The sequence below is a fragment of the Varanus komodoensis genome, unplaced genomic scaffold (genome assembly GCF_004798865.1).
Source record: "Varanus komodoensis strain SLA01 unplaced genomic scaffold, ASM479886v1 scaffold7_3, whole genome shotgun sequence".
In the NCBI taxonomy this organism is placed as follows: Eukaryota; Metazoa; Chordata; class Lepidosauria; order Squamata; family Varanidae; genus Varanus; species Varanus komodoensis.
Genome location: NW_025336480.1, coordinates 13,792,853 through 13,807,916, shown reverse-complemented (window position 1 = coordinate 13,807,916; position 15,064 = coordinate 13,792,853). Strand labels below are relative to the sequence as shown.

General features: G+C 41.3%; 1 protein-coding gene across 1 annotated transcript in view; it reads right to left on the bottom strand.

The window, feature by feature from the left end:
* SPOCK1 (SPARC (osteonectin), cwcv and kazal like domains proteoglycan 1) overlaps positions 1–15,064 on the bottom strand; it is a 487,914-nt gene that overhangs the window by 72,962 nt on the left and 399,888 nt on the right. The window contains exon 6 of the mRNA XM_044454370.1: positions 8,021–8,135. Within this exon, the coding sequence (XP_044310305.1) occupies positions 8,021–8,135 (115 nt within the window). The remainder of the gene's footprint in view (positions 1–8,020; positions 8,136–15,064) is intronic.

Here is a 15,064-nt window from a genome sequence, read left to right as displayed (position 1 = left end):
ATAATTTCAGCTTCTCTTCCTTGTTCAGGATTTGTTGCCCTTATTTCTCATGCGTGGAGTGAAAAAGGATGCTATGACATACCAGGTTGAACAGGTGTCTGTGCAGTTACATGGCGGGAAGGGACAAGTCCAGGACGTGGCCTGCCTAGAACTGGTTGTTTCTGAATTTATTGTGGAAACCTCTGAGGTAGCTCAGAATGCAAAACTGCTCCTGAGCAGCGCCCTTTCTCCTCTGTTTCATGCTCATGTAAAAGACAGTTCCATTCATACCCACCAAAACAGCTCCTTTGAAGGGCTGTTGAAAGTAAACACAACTATTTTAATTTATTCTCTTTGGTAAAATATTTATATCCCCTGTGAGGGGAAAGGCATTCAAAAGAGTAGGATCAATTCCAGGTTTATGCTTCCAACCCAGTAAAGCTTATTAGGCAGCAAGTGTTCCAGAATAAAACAATCACAATGGCATATACTTAGGGAAAGAATGCATTTAGAGTATTTGTTTTCAAATGAACATTATTATCTGCCAAATTTTTGGTGTAACATGAAGTGCTGTGTCAGGCACAGAAAGTTACAGCTGCATGAAGAGCAGGAAAGGGACCTTAATAATATGCCGGCATTAAGAACTAATTTTTATAAAATCCATCCTATTCAAGCTCTAAGAATTTCTGGGCCCTTGAGCTTTATTCTTAGCTCTCTGAATAGTTACTGAAGATTATGCTGAAATATGAGCCAAAAGGAAAGCTAGCTGGCATCACTGCTAACTCAATGTTCCTATGCTGCCCTTTCAAGCTGCCCTGTCTCAATTTGTGTTGATACAATAGTGGAGCGTAGACAAGGTTTCCTTACTGGGTTTCTCAAAGTCAAATATCTGAGGCAGGGTCGGGGATGCAGTGTGTTTGCAGGCCGCATGAATATAAACGACCATGCATGGACATTAAAGCATTTGCAATACACAGTCCTCCTGCTCACAGCCGCAATGAAGTCCTGAAGAGTCTGAAATGTATTATATGACAATTATGATTTCCCACTATGTCTATCTTGCATTAGGGGGAAAACAGTCTCAGTGCTGAAAACAATGCAGGATAAGACATTGCAGAATAAGGAAAGTACACTCTACAGCAAACAGAATGGACTCTTTCAGCAATCTGTGTGGTCTTGGGAGAAGGGCAAGGTAGGTTCGGGCTGTTATGCTTAGACAGGAATGGGGGTGTTACACCTGAAAACAGAAGCATCCTGTTTTACATCTGGGAAATGTTATGACCCTTCAGAAGTGCCAGAAAAGAGGAGCTGCCATTCGTACTCCAGGCCACAAGAAGAAGCTGACCTTAGAGTGGGATGGATCCTGGAGGATGAAAGACCATAAAGCTGGAGACATGCCAAGAGTTTTGAGGTGTGTTTTACATTTCATGAACTCATGAAGGAAGGTTGGTGAGAGTTAAGGTGCTTTGTGACATCTTGTTCTGGAGGGCAACTTGGTAGCACTAAATCCCTGCTAATTTTATTTAAGACATATCTCTGAAGTATGCAGATATAGTAATTTAAACAACGGCTCTACTATTGTATTGCTTTGGCATTTGGGCTGCTCAGAAATGGACTGTTCTCACGCAAGAAATAATTTGGCACTTACGAGAATTGTGGAGTGGAGACAAAAATGCTTTTATAGTTTTTCATTTAATAATAGGATTGGAAGATGAAATGATCAAATAACTGAGCCTGAACTGACATATGTGAAGGACCTTCTTCCTCCTTTTTACAATCTAAAAATGATGAAGCAATTGCTTTAGGGACTGTCAATGTTTTCCTAGCTGAAGTCCTAAAGGTTTATGGCATCCTGCAGTATCCTGACTCATGGCATTTTGATTTCATGCCTGAGAATTTTTTTCTTTCTTGCTTCTGCAACAGCCATTTACTGTATTAGGGATGTAAATAATGTTGATTACAGAAATTTCACTGAAATCAAAAGGAAGAGAGTTAACCATTATTGATCAGTTCATTAAATAATCAGTAGTATGTTCTGATGCAGAAGAATAAAATGTTGTACTGCCTTAAAATATGCAGAGTCTAAAGCAAATATTTGCTAATTGCCCATAAGCACTAATAATTTTAGAAATCAAAGCAGGACAATAGCAAAGACTCCTCTCTAAAGTTTCCTAGGGATGTTTCCTTTTGCAGTGTTTACTTATCACTTGACCTGGGAAAAGATCAGCTCAACTAGAACGTATCAGCATCAACACTCTCCTCATTCCGCTTTGGGATTTAAGCTCCACTGGTAGTATCACTTTCATCTGGTCTGTGTTTATAGGAAAATATGCAGAGGTTGTTCCTTGAATTCAGAGGAATGAAGCTGTATTAGCAATGTGTATATTAGCAATAGCACTGTTCAAAGCAGGGATACTGAACTTACATGGGGTGCGGGCTGCATTAGGGTGGCAGCCTCCTCTCTTGAGCTGTGCACATAAATTGACATGAATCACGCCATGTGTTACACAGGGAGGAAAGTGGTACCCACTTTTGTAAGCTTGCAAGACCTCTGATTTAAGCTAGGGGTAAGGAACCTGTGACCATCTAGATGTTGTTGCACCCCTCCTCCCATCCACCCTAGCTAGTATTGCCAATAGTCAAGGATAATGGGATTGGTTACCCAGCAACATCTGGAGGGCTACATCCCTAGTTTAAATGCTTAATCTTTACTCCCTACAGAAACAGAGTCTCAGCTGAAATATTCCCTTACCAGCACGATAATTTTGCCACCCCTCTCAAAACAGCAAAATTGAAGGAATGATTTCCTGGGGTGCACAGAATTGCAAGTCAGAGGTGAAATTTACCAGCAGCAGGAACAGTTCTCCCAGTGGATGTAAGCTGATGGCCACCTTTCTTCTCTTCTCCTGATGTGTTTTTAAGGTTTTGATCTATGTAAACTTCCCAGAAAGCTTGGGCTATTGGACAATGTAGAAATGTGTTAAATGATAGGAAAATGAACTCAGAAACCACGTAGAACCAATCTATTTGATGATGTAGTATCATACTCAAAAGGACTGACTGATGAAAACAAACTCCTTTGCTGCTATGCCCACATGAAGATTTCTATGGCAGAATTACTGACTGTATTGGCAGAGCACAAAACCCAGAGCAATACCAACAGAAATGTGTGTTTTGGAATTACAGCATAAGGGCTACCTAGAAGCAGTAAAGAAAGGAAAGTCAGAATGACACAGGCAGTAGCATTGTCAGTAATTCAGATAAGAGAGGTTACAGAAGGGCATAAAAACAGATTGCTGAGGACACGGATTGCTGCCTAAAAGTTCAACACCTGCCAAGGAACACTCCTTTGAGATTGCCAGCTGCCCCTTCTTTAAGGGCCACCTTTCAATTTACTGCATTGCCCCTTATTGAGTCACACAATAACTAAATGAAATGTCGCATGGGAAATTAGTCTTTGAACATTCTGTCTAGCACTTCATAGAGAAGTTGCCTTAATAGATGCTCTTGAAAATGTTTTGGATAATACATATTCCCTTCCCCCTCCAATAAAAGTTTCTAAAGACATTTTCCTGGGTTCTGAGAAACCAAAGAAAATGAGCACATGGAACTATAACATATTATTTTACACCAATCTGGTGCTTCCTTTATGCACTTACTTATGTGCCACGCCACGAGCAAACAGAGTGAGTGGGAGCAAGTGTTAAGCATTTGCTTTTACTTAAAACAATGTTATTAGTAATCCAGGGTCAATATGAAGGTTTTACAACTCAGAGAACTGAGCAACATTCACATTTAAATGACAGAAACTCACCACAGAATAGAGCTTCCTCAAAGACTTATACCAGAATTTTTTTTAAAAAACCCTATTAATTATAATGGTAACAAAATCCTTCCTACTAGCTTACCATTTAGATGATGATGATGATAATGATAACAATGTGAATGTTTTATGCCACTCAATTAAAGAATTACACAATAAAACTAATAATTATTATTACAATACTTCTATCCTGATATGCTGCCTTCTTTCTTTTTGTGAGGAATTTTTACATAATTCTTCTCCTCTCCATTTTTAATCTCACAACAAAAACAGCCCTGTAAGGTAGGTTAGGCCGAGAATGAGTAACTGGCCCAAAGTCACCCAGTTGTTCACATATGAGCTTCATCGTCAAGTGAGGACTAGAACCCAGATCACTCAGATCCCTAACCCAGCACATAAACTTTTTTCCCTTCTCTGGGTTTAGTTCAATGGGGCTTGCAGACAAGTACTACAAAAGTCAACTGAAAGATGTGCATCAGCAGAATTTTTTATGGACTGAAACAATTTGCTGATCAGTTGCATGGACTGTTGTCGCTGTCTCAGGCCACTGTTTCATGCTAGGATAACCAGTTACCAGTTCTCCCAGGCCTAGTAATCTGTGCTCTGAATTGTACCAGATTTATTGTGTCACAAGCGATACGTCAGCAGCTGTGGCCCATGGTGCAATTGTCAAAGGCCTTGTTACTTCGGGTCAGGGATGGGCAAGTTCTGGCCCTGCAGATGTTTTGGCTGCAGTGCCCATGATCCTGCACCATCCTCCTGTAGGCAAAAGCCTCAGGTTGCTCACCTTTGCTTGACACAAACCTCGCTTACTGTGCCATCCAAACCTCTACGCCATGCAAAGCTCTTGTGAATTCCTTACCAGCTCTGCCACATCATCAGCACCAGCTGGGTGTGACTGTAGGATAACACACACACTGCAATAGAATGGGCCTAAACAAAAATTCCATATCCGGTTGCCACTTCTACCCATGATGCCACAGTGAAAGAGGATTATGGTGGGAGCAGCGGCTACCACAACCACACTTGCTCCGACATCTTGGAGTGGAGCTGGGACGTGACTCGGCCCTCCGGCACCCACTTCTTCGGATGGTCTTCCAGGAGAACGTGTGCTTGATGAGATGAATGCCTAGGAGCACAAGGCCGTGTGCTGCAGCTCCAAGGCATCCGCTTACGTTATTGACCTCCTATGACTCCATTTTATTGCAAGAAACCCTGATCAAGACCTTTTTATATATACCCAGAGCACTGTGCACGCTGCACGCCCCGGTGTGCCTCTGGGGAAATAATGGGCAAGATCAAGACAGGCCAATATCTTTTATCAGCTCGGAACGATGCATGTGAAGGGGTTGCTTAATTTACACACATTTTTCAGTGGTATCATCTGAGATCCCACCACAGGAATTGCCTCCCATATTGCTTCCTTCTCCCATTCTCTGCCTGCATGCCTGTTTTATTCGCCAGTGGGTGTTCTTTCATTTCTTATTCTTCTTTAACAATCTGATTTATAATCTAGCTGCAACTAGAACATTAAATGTTTCTTTGTATGTTTAATTCAGAATAATAGTTATACCAGCCAAATGAGTATGTGCAGAATAGTGGAACCATCCTGAAATTAAATGTTCTAATGTATCTCTAGCTGTATATCTCAATTCTGCACATGGATTAAGAATGCTTATGCAGTGGTTTGGGAGGGCATATTTGCATTTTATTCAGAGGTCTGATGGTGTTACTCTGCCCAATGTTTGGGAGTCCGACTCCAATCAGCTCCAATGGGCATGACCAATGTTCACAGAACTTGGAAGTTATAGTCTAAAAGATTTGGAGGGCACCAAGTTAGGGAAGGCCGGCTTTGTTCAGCACTTTCCCACTAATGTTCATCGACTGCAGCACCAATGTTAACACATCCCCCTTTCTTCTTGGCCATGTTGTCATGTCTGAATAGTTTTCACAAATTCAGCTCCTCATAAGTGACGGAAATGTGGCATCATCTGTTAGCAAATTCAGTTATAGGGAAACTGTATGCAATGCACCCACTGAGAAGAGAAAGTAATCTCTGAGAGACTTTCTGTTTATACTAGTTCAGCACAAACATGACACTGGTAATAACTGTGTAAGAGTTCTTCAGGCAGAGTCCCAAATCAGTGGTCTTATGGGGTTAGGTTCTAAAGATACCACATTCCTGGGCTAGCTGTGGATTCATGTGAACAGCTGCTCATGAGAGGACCCTCCTGTTGGGAGCTCCATGCTCAACACAAGAGTCAGGAGTGAAGCTGGTTCTGGGTTGCAACCCCACTCGGGCACATGAGTGCTCCCCACTTGAGAAGTATATGCATATGTCTAGGGAGCAGCGTTTGGTACCAAATGTTAGAGAAACACGATTTATGCAATGAAACCTGCTGACTGGGGCTTTTGGGCCCGAGAAAGTTCTGTCCAGAGAAAAATAAGGAAAGGTGGACTGAACTGCTGTACCCAATCCCCTGTTCCTACAAGTTCCAGTTTTGTTTACCTGTTGAAAGAAGGCAATTTGTTGCTCTCACTTGTCCACAGAGGCAGCATTGGGCACCTCTGATCTAGGAGAAGTGAGCCATCTAGTCAGAAGTCACTGCTGCCCACCTTGTTTGATGGAAGAAGAAAAGGTTGATACTTTCTTCAGGTGGCTGGCATGCTCCTAGGTCCCAATTCAGTTACATGCATTACCTCACTTTGGAGATAAGAGATTCACCCTCAAAACAATTTTTCTCAAGCAGCCAAAAAATGGTCTTTCAGAAACAGTGTGCTCTGCACAGCAGAATTAACTAATCAGAGATTCAGCCAAAACAAAAGATTGCCCTGCTGAATGCGTCCATCCTGTCAAATTGGATTTATCAGTGTGAGGGTTATTAGAATTTATTTTGTTGTTTGAATGAAATTGTGAGCTTAAAATGTCAAAAGAGATTTATTAATACCATACCACTTCTGATAAGGGCATGTGAAAGGGCATAGAGGGAGCAGATTATAAGAGGCCAAGTGTCGTGTGCGCACACGTGTATTTATAGCAGAAAGCAAATATAAATGTGGTAATTTATCAGTGACTGCTCTTCCAAAATCATCTCAGCCACATCAAGCTTATGAAGCAAGCACCGGTGTCATATTAGATGATCAGACCACCTAGAATGCTTTATCAAAATTTGATAAAATGGAGAAGGGAATTCTGTGAGAGAAGCAATACAAGATTTTTGAAACTACCCTCTGTTCCTCATGTTTGACCTTTTAAAAAATGAACCAAGAATTCAGTTAAACAATGTTTCTCAAGTCGTTTTAAATGAAGCATCCTTCCAAAATATATGGCACTTTCTTGGATCTGCAGTATACGGAGGATCTAAAGACTTGCAGCTTTTGAAAAGCTGTTAGACAGTCAAGGACATTCCTTCCCTTTGCAGTTCCCCCAGAAGCTGCTCCAGAATGTGGGAGATGCTATCTCTGAATAGGTTTTCATGGGGCTGCCACTACTTCCCGGTGGTGTCAACCAAATGTGCTGGTTGCAGACAGGCAGGGACCATTTTTTCCCCTTTGGTACTACTAGCTGGAAAGACTCACATGGCCCTTGAAAGGCTGCTTAACTGATTGCCCAACCAAGCAGACACTGCAACAGAAGTGAGGAACATGATGTGACTCTCTAAATGTTGTAATGCAATGCCTCATGCTTCACCATCAGCCAGACTGGCTAGGGCTGATGGACAGTTGTAGTCCAACCACATCTGGAGGACCACATGTTCTCCATTCCTCATCTAGAACAAAAGTTTGAAATGTTCCACCAGAACATTCTAGATGTACAAAGTTGTCTTTCTTTTCTTTGTGGCCCAACTCCTGGCTCCTGCCTGACCAAGATGTTACACAGACCTACATTATACTGTCCTTTACACAAACTCACATTAACATAGACTACAAAGCTCCAGAGACTTATTCTCTGTTTGGTAATTTTCAGTCTGGGATTCCAAAACGCCAGGTACATTTCAGCCTCCTTCCCAGATTCTGACAAAAGAGCTCCATGAAAGAGAAAGCTTGTAATCCAAGTGCCATGATACAGATTGCAATCCTTTGATCATTTACTTGGAAGCCTCAGTGAATTCAATGGATCTCATGTGTTAACATACACAGGATCAGACTGACTATCTGCTAGGATAATGAAAGCAATTAAAGAGACATTTTAAATTTTAACCCAATGGGTTAACTCACCATTTTTTTCTGTCTTGTGCTTTGGACTTTCTTGTCCTGGAAGGCATGGACAAGGCCCTTCACAGCGTGCTGTAATTTTTTTGCCGGACGTACAGGCATGAAATTCCAACTTGCACTGTAATTATAAGAAAACAACAAGGTAAAACAGGGAAGGGGTAAAGAAAGAATCACCCATTGCCATCCGAGTGGAGCTTTGTTCCCTCACTTCTTTCAAACCACTCCTGTTTACTCCTCAAGCATACCTATGTGTCTGACCAACTCACTGATTTCACACACTGGTTCAACAAAGGGCCACCTTGCTAACTTATCTGATCTTTCCAGCACTGATTGTCCACACGTAGCAGGGAAAGACTGATTCTGATGGTGTACTGAACACCATATTGCCCCAGTGATCTCCCTGAAATAATGCAGTCAGTCTTGCATCTGGCACTGAGAAGACCTTTGCTTCTGTCTTTACTTTCTCACTTAGAACAATTCCTTTATTTATATAAAACCAAAACAATCCCCACAAAAAGAAAGATGAAAAAGAATGAAAGAAGCCAGCCAGCCAGCCAGCCAATCTCCTACATTTTCTTGTATATTCAAGCTATGGATTACGAGGACCTCAACAATTACAGCTGTCTGGACTGGGAATTGCAGGACTTCATGGCTGCCATGTCAGCCATGCAGCTCTCCTAACATGGAGTCTGACACACAACTGATCTGATGTTCTCAGCTGGCGAGGAAATAATGGTTTCTAAATTTACTCCTTTGTCATGAACAAATCACTTCTTTTGCTGGAGGAATGATTAAGGACATAATTCTTTCAAGGTTTAGATGGAAAAAAATCCTGCACTCATCCTTGCCTTCCAGCCAGCCATGGTGTGAACTGTAGGACCATTTTTGTCTTATACATATATAGGATTGCACCCTAATTTGGTCTGCCTCTGGAGTCTAGATGGCTTCCTGATGCCCTTGGGGCAGTTTCCAGCTGGCGCCACTTTAAGTCCTACTCACCCTGTGGAACAATATGGAACAGGCCCAAGCTGCAAACACAATAACTCCTAACACTGAATAGAATGCAGTTGGCTCTTTGGCAGACTGGGGAGTAGAAAGCAAAAATGACTAGAATGCAAGATACAGAAGACTTGCACTGAAGCTGACCGACTGCAGAACTCAGTTTAGAACCTATCCTATAGCAGCAAAAAAACAGCAGTTGTCCACTTCTGGCATCATCATTACAAGTTTATTGCAAAAAGAATTGCAATAAACCTTACTTGGAGGATCATCTGGAGGGAACTGTATGGTGCAATACAATGCTTAGGCACTCATAAGTCCCACTAAATTAAAGGTAAAGTAAAGGTTTCCCCATGCCTGACGCTAGGGGCGGTGCTCATCTCCGTTTCCTAGCCGAGGGAGCCAGCGTTTGTCCGCAGACAGTCTCCGTGGACATGTGGCCGGCGTGACTAAACACCGAGGTGCACAGAACGCTGTTACCTGCCCACCAAAGTGGTACTTATTTATCTACTTGCATTGGCATGATTTTGAACTGCAAGGCTGTCAGGAGCTGGAATGGAGCAACAGGAACTCATCCCGTTGTGCAGATTCGAACTGGCGACCTTTCAATCACCCAGCCCAGCAGCCCAGCAGCTTAAACCACTGCGCCACCTGCATCCACCAAATTAAATGAGACTTATTCCTAGTTAAGTGTAGATAGGATTTCAGCCTTGCATTCTTAGCTTCCAGTCCAATGCATGCTTATTCAGAGGTAAGTTCTACTGTATTCAGTGTTTTTTTCCAGGTAAGAGTGCAGAGGGTTGTGCTGCTAATACTTGTCCTGAATATTAAAGGTGAAAACAAATCCTCTCCAAAGAACCTGATAAACATGCAAGCATGGTGCTTCCACTGAGATAAGTCATGGCTATTCAGGTCCTTTTTTAATTTCCTTAATTTTTATCCTGTCTTTCTGTTAAACATGGTGCTCACGGCACCTAACAAGCATGCAGATAAGAACATTATCAAAATGTAATCACATCAATTAGGATACATCTGAAAAACACATTAGTTAGAAAGAAATCAGAACCAAGAGACAGTGTGTGTAGTGGTTAAGAGCATGGGTCTGGGACTTAGGTGATCTGGGTTCCAGTCCCTGCTTGGGACTTTGGGCCAGTCACAGACTCTCATCCCACCCTACCTCACAAGCTTGTTGTTGTGGGGATAAGAATGTAAGCAGCTAGAAGAGAATGATGTAGCTACTTTGAGTTCATTAAAAAAGGAATAGGGGGAGAAAGAGAGCGAGCGTGCAAGCATCCACCAGTTAAAAGCTAGTCTAGCAAACAAAACAGCTTACCAGACAAAAGCCTGCCTAAATAAAAATGCCCTTCTGCCTGCCAGAAGAAGGACAATACAGTGGGAGCTTATCCTTCTTACCTCGGCAGAGAGTTTCAGAGTCTGCAGGCAGGCACTCAGAAGGACCTATCGCACGTTCCTCCCAAATACACCTTGGGACATCTCCCAAGCATTAAAAAACCCAAACAGGCTCGTAACCAAATGTGATCTTTCAAACAAAACAAGCAGTTCTGCCCATGACAATGCTCTAACAGCAACGTTACTAGAACAGGGAACTGCATTGAGCTGAACTATGGTAATTCGGAGGAATAGAGTGGGTGTGAAATAATGCTTATGAATAAATAAATACCACAAGGAGTACTCCATTACTGCTGGGAGCATTTAGGGTGCAATGGGAGTTGAAAGACCCCCTTTTCTGTCTAAACATGCATAAAATTTGACTCTCACTTATTTGTATTTACATGCTTGCTATAACACAAAGAATTCAGAACATCTGAGAACTCTGTAAGAAATGGCATAACTTAACATCTTTAAATGGAAAGGTAAGGTAAAAAATGTTTCTAACAAATTTATTAATACGACATGTGTTTTAGAAGACCAACTCCCTAATTTGCAAGGTGTTTCTTCTGCACACATGCCTTATTAAGTTGCGTTTAAATTGTGTTTGCCTCTCTGAAGCATGCCTATGACTCTGGTCCAAGAATCACAGCAAGGTAAAGTATATGAGAAGAAGCAATCAGGAAATACTGAAGCAATACATATTCTCCGAGACAATCTCTTTCTGGTTTTTTTTCCCAACAAAACATCAGAGTGAATGAAACAGGATGCTGTTACAAGATAAATGCCCCATGCTTTGAAAATGCCATAAATAGTGTGGTTCTGCTTGTGTCTCGATTTTGCTAAGAGGGCCCAGCCTTCTCAGCCTTTAATCTAGCAGCAGGATACCATTATCCTCTGACAACATTCGCTCTCAATGACATTTTCTCCTGGGCTCTCTCTGAACTTCAGAGAACCTGGCGGTTGCACACTCTCTAGGCGATTCTGTCTTTCCGATTTCGAAAACACATGGGCACAGTCAGCTTTCTGCTTGTGGCTTTGCTCAGGAGGCACCTTTTGATATTTTAGCTTTATACATGCTTCTGGTAAGCCGAACCATATACAACTGCCATAAGTTGGACATCATGGGTAATGTGGACTCCACTCCCAGGAGGAGCTATTTGAATTTTTAAAATGACAAACACTGCAGGGACATGCAGCAAGCCGATGCATCCTCACAAAAAGGAGGGCTCAAGATAGAAAAGGTCAGGATATGCATGGATGTATGGTACGTATTCTGATGGTAAGGACAGAAACACAGGGAGCTCATCTATCATGTTGTTTTGGCGGGCAAAATAAATGCAGGAGAAAATTAAAACTGAGCAAGGTTTCAGATGTGCTGTCTCACAATATACCTCGAATTCCATTCTTCCCGCCTACACTCAGCATTTGTATTTATAGATTTATATCTGGCTTTCCTACCTCATCTTGCTTTATAGTTTAAAATTACTAATATACACTAGTATATTAAAAAGTTCTCATGCTCTTCCTCTAGAATTCATTATTCATTTATTTATTGCCTTTCTGGGAATGTATTCCTAATTATTCCCTACTGCCAAATTCCTGAGTTTTCCCTTCCTTTAATTTCCCACTACTGGAATTCCTCACCAGTTAAGTGTTTACAGAAGCATCAAATGACTTTTTATTTTTAAATGCTACTCATTTCCTTACCAGCTAATCATCTTTAAATTATCTAAACCATGATGTTCTTTTGACAAACAAGTTTAATCCTGGGGAAGGAAGTTTAAATCTCATGGTTAAGAATAGATTTGTCTGCTTAAGAACAGAATGCTTGCATTCTCTTTTATAAACAGAAATCGGCTTAGAAAGGATATCTTCAAGATATGCTGTAAGCCTCTGATGAAAGTGAAGGAATTTTGAGATTGAGACATGTATTAATTGTAATGGAGTTCCACACAGCTTAACCTTTCCTCTTATACAGGGTGACCATTGCAAGCCCTTGGTCCATTCATTTCTTATTTCTCACCTATGTTTAACATTGGTTATGTGTACACGTGCACAACAATCAGATCCAAAACATATATGAAATATTTATTGTTAATGGCTGATCAATTCAGACTGGTAAAAATGTTTTAATGGAGGTTTCCATCTGTATTCCTGAAACACGGTAAGAGAAAACATCTCAACAGCTCCCTTTTAAGACATGCATATTCTTCAGAAAATAAAAAAGTATCCCTCCCCACCCCCTCCTCTCTCTGTGGACTATGTTTGGTAGTATGCAATTTGTGGCTAGAGTATCTCCTCCAGGATAGTGCCCCATTCTCATAAGGAAGAGTTTCACTTTATTCACCTGATTATTTCCTGCTCCAGGTACTTAGAGATCTGATTAGTTTGAGTGAAGTACTTGCTACTATGTTTTCCATAATGAGTTGATTTTTTTTCATCATCTATCATCATCATCAATTTCTGTAGTGCTCCGCAGCCTAATCTCAGTTTATACAATCCATAAAACAAATGAGAAACATACAGTAAAAATATCAGGGATTAAAAAAAAAACACGTTGATCAGTTGTCTGCTTCCATAGTTATCTCCAGCACTGCTTGGTTTACATCTTACAAAGAAAATGGGGATATTTCTTGTCAAACCTTTCTTGAAAGGGTAGACACTTAAGAATCACCAAAGGATAGATAGAAAAGAGGACAAAAAGAGGATGGTGATTCCTGTAAAATGTGCACATGCCGATTTAGATGCATAAATACAAATTGAGAAATAATTCTTCTCATTTTAATGGAAATATGGTACATCTCACCATAATGCTGAAGGCTGTGACCAAGTAGTGTGTTTTCCTATTCAAGTCTTCTGCCTAGAGGCCAACTGTGCTGCTTCTAGAAAGTGCAGTGTGTTAGTTTGAGAGGCGGACTAGGGAACTGGGGTTCTAGTCCCCACTCAGCCATGAAGCTTACTGGGTGATTTTGGGATAGTCACTCACTCTCAGCTCACAGGTTGTTGCAAGGATAGAATGGAACAAAGTTGGTCTTGCGTTCCTTGCAATGTGAAAAAAGATGGGATATAAATGCAATGTAATCACCATCACCATCATTGTAGCTGATGACCAACCATTTTTCAAGCTTATTATCTTTAAACTGGCACCAAACTTGAGAGCCTTTCAGATATAGGAGACCTTCAAATAAAAGATTGTTCCTTGGCAGCCATTCGCATAGGGATCGTCCTCTTTAAAAGAAGACATGCGTTCACCAGAGTGCCCATTTTCCCCTATATACTGAAAAGGATGTTTGGGCAGGAACAGTCAGAAATCAGCCCTGAGCTTTCTGTTTTCTCTATAAAGAAGATGATATGAAAGAAAATAGGTACTTGCCTGGAGTGTCATTATGCTGTCATGCTTCTTCAGCTCACTGGATATAGGTAACACGTGCTCTCATTGTGCATTAACCTACATTTGTTTATAGCAATCCCCGAAGACCAGATATGTGTTCCCAAACAATTTTAGTGACATAGAATCAGCTCTGTTTTCCGCTGTATTTCCTGCTAAATGTACACTGATACAATAAAATATATGAAGGGTGTGTGTGTGTGTGTGTGTGTGTGTGTGTGTGTGAGAGAGAGAGAGAGAGAGAGAGAGAGAGAGAGAGAGAGGGAGAGAAGGAGAGGAGAGGAGAGGAGAGGAGAGGAGAGGAGAGGGGAGGAAAAAGACGATTCAGCCAATCCTTGAGAATTCCAGCACTAGTTTATACAGCTGAGAGAGCCTGGCAAGTTATTAAAGAGTATATTTTGGCTAAAGTGATCCCCTGAGAATTCTCCACCTTACTTGTAAAATGATTTCATTTTCAAGAAACCTACAGCAATGTGTGTTTTGCATAAATATTCATATTGCAAGGCAAATGTAAAATCAGACTATAACCATTTCTTCCCTATTTTATATGTCTCCCATTTGTAGGCCCCCAGTGCGCTGCCAGCATCTTTCTTCTCACAGGAATACAGGTCAGTTGCTCCCTCCCTCGATATGTCTCTCACTTTCAGGGCAGGATTCAATGAATCATAGAATAGTAGAGTTGGAAGGGGCCATGAAGGCCATCAGGTCCAACCCTCTGCTGTAGCCGGTCACCGGTTTGCACCATCCCACTCAAATGCCTATCCAGTCTCTTTCTGAATGTCTCTAATGTGGGAGAGCCCACCATCTCTTAGGCAGCTGGTTCCACTGTCATCCCACCAAATTTCAATTATTCCTATAAGATCACAATTGCCCTTGTGTACTATGAGCTCAAGTTTGTGTTGTTTGTTTCTCACACTCTGGGCATTGTTGATGTTGAGAAATCAAAGTTCACTCTCATTGCGCCCTATTTTCCTCCTACATTTTTGGGGAGGCTGGTGTTGGGCCCTGCTTGAGGTTTTTTCTCTGTCAAAATATATAAGTCTTTGTCAGGTGATGCTAAGTATGTATAGCTTTTATATCCCGCCCTTCACAGTGTCTCAGAGCAATAATACAATACAATACATAAGATATAGCATCCAGACATAACATACAAAATCAATCTTAAAACATTTAAAATAATGGGAAAATAAAAAGGGTATGGCCTTGTAGTTAAAATGAAAAACAATGGCACCAGGTACACCTCTCTAGGAAGCCTATTCCATAGGTGG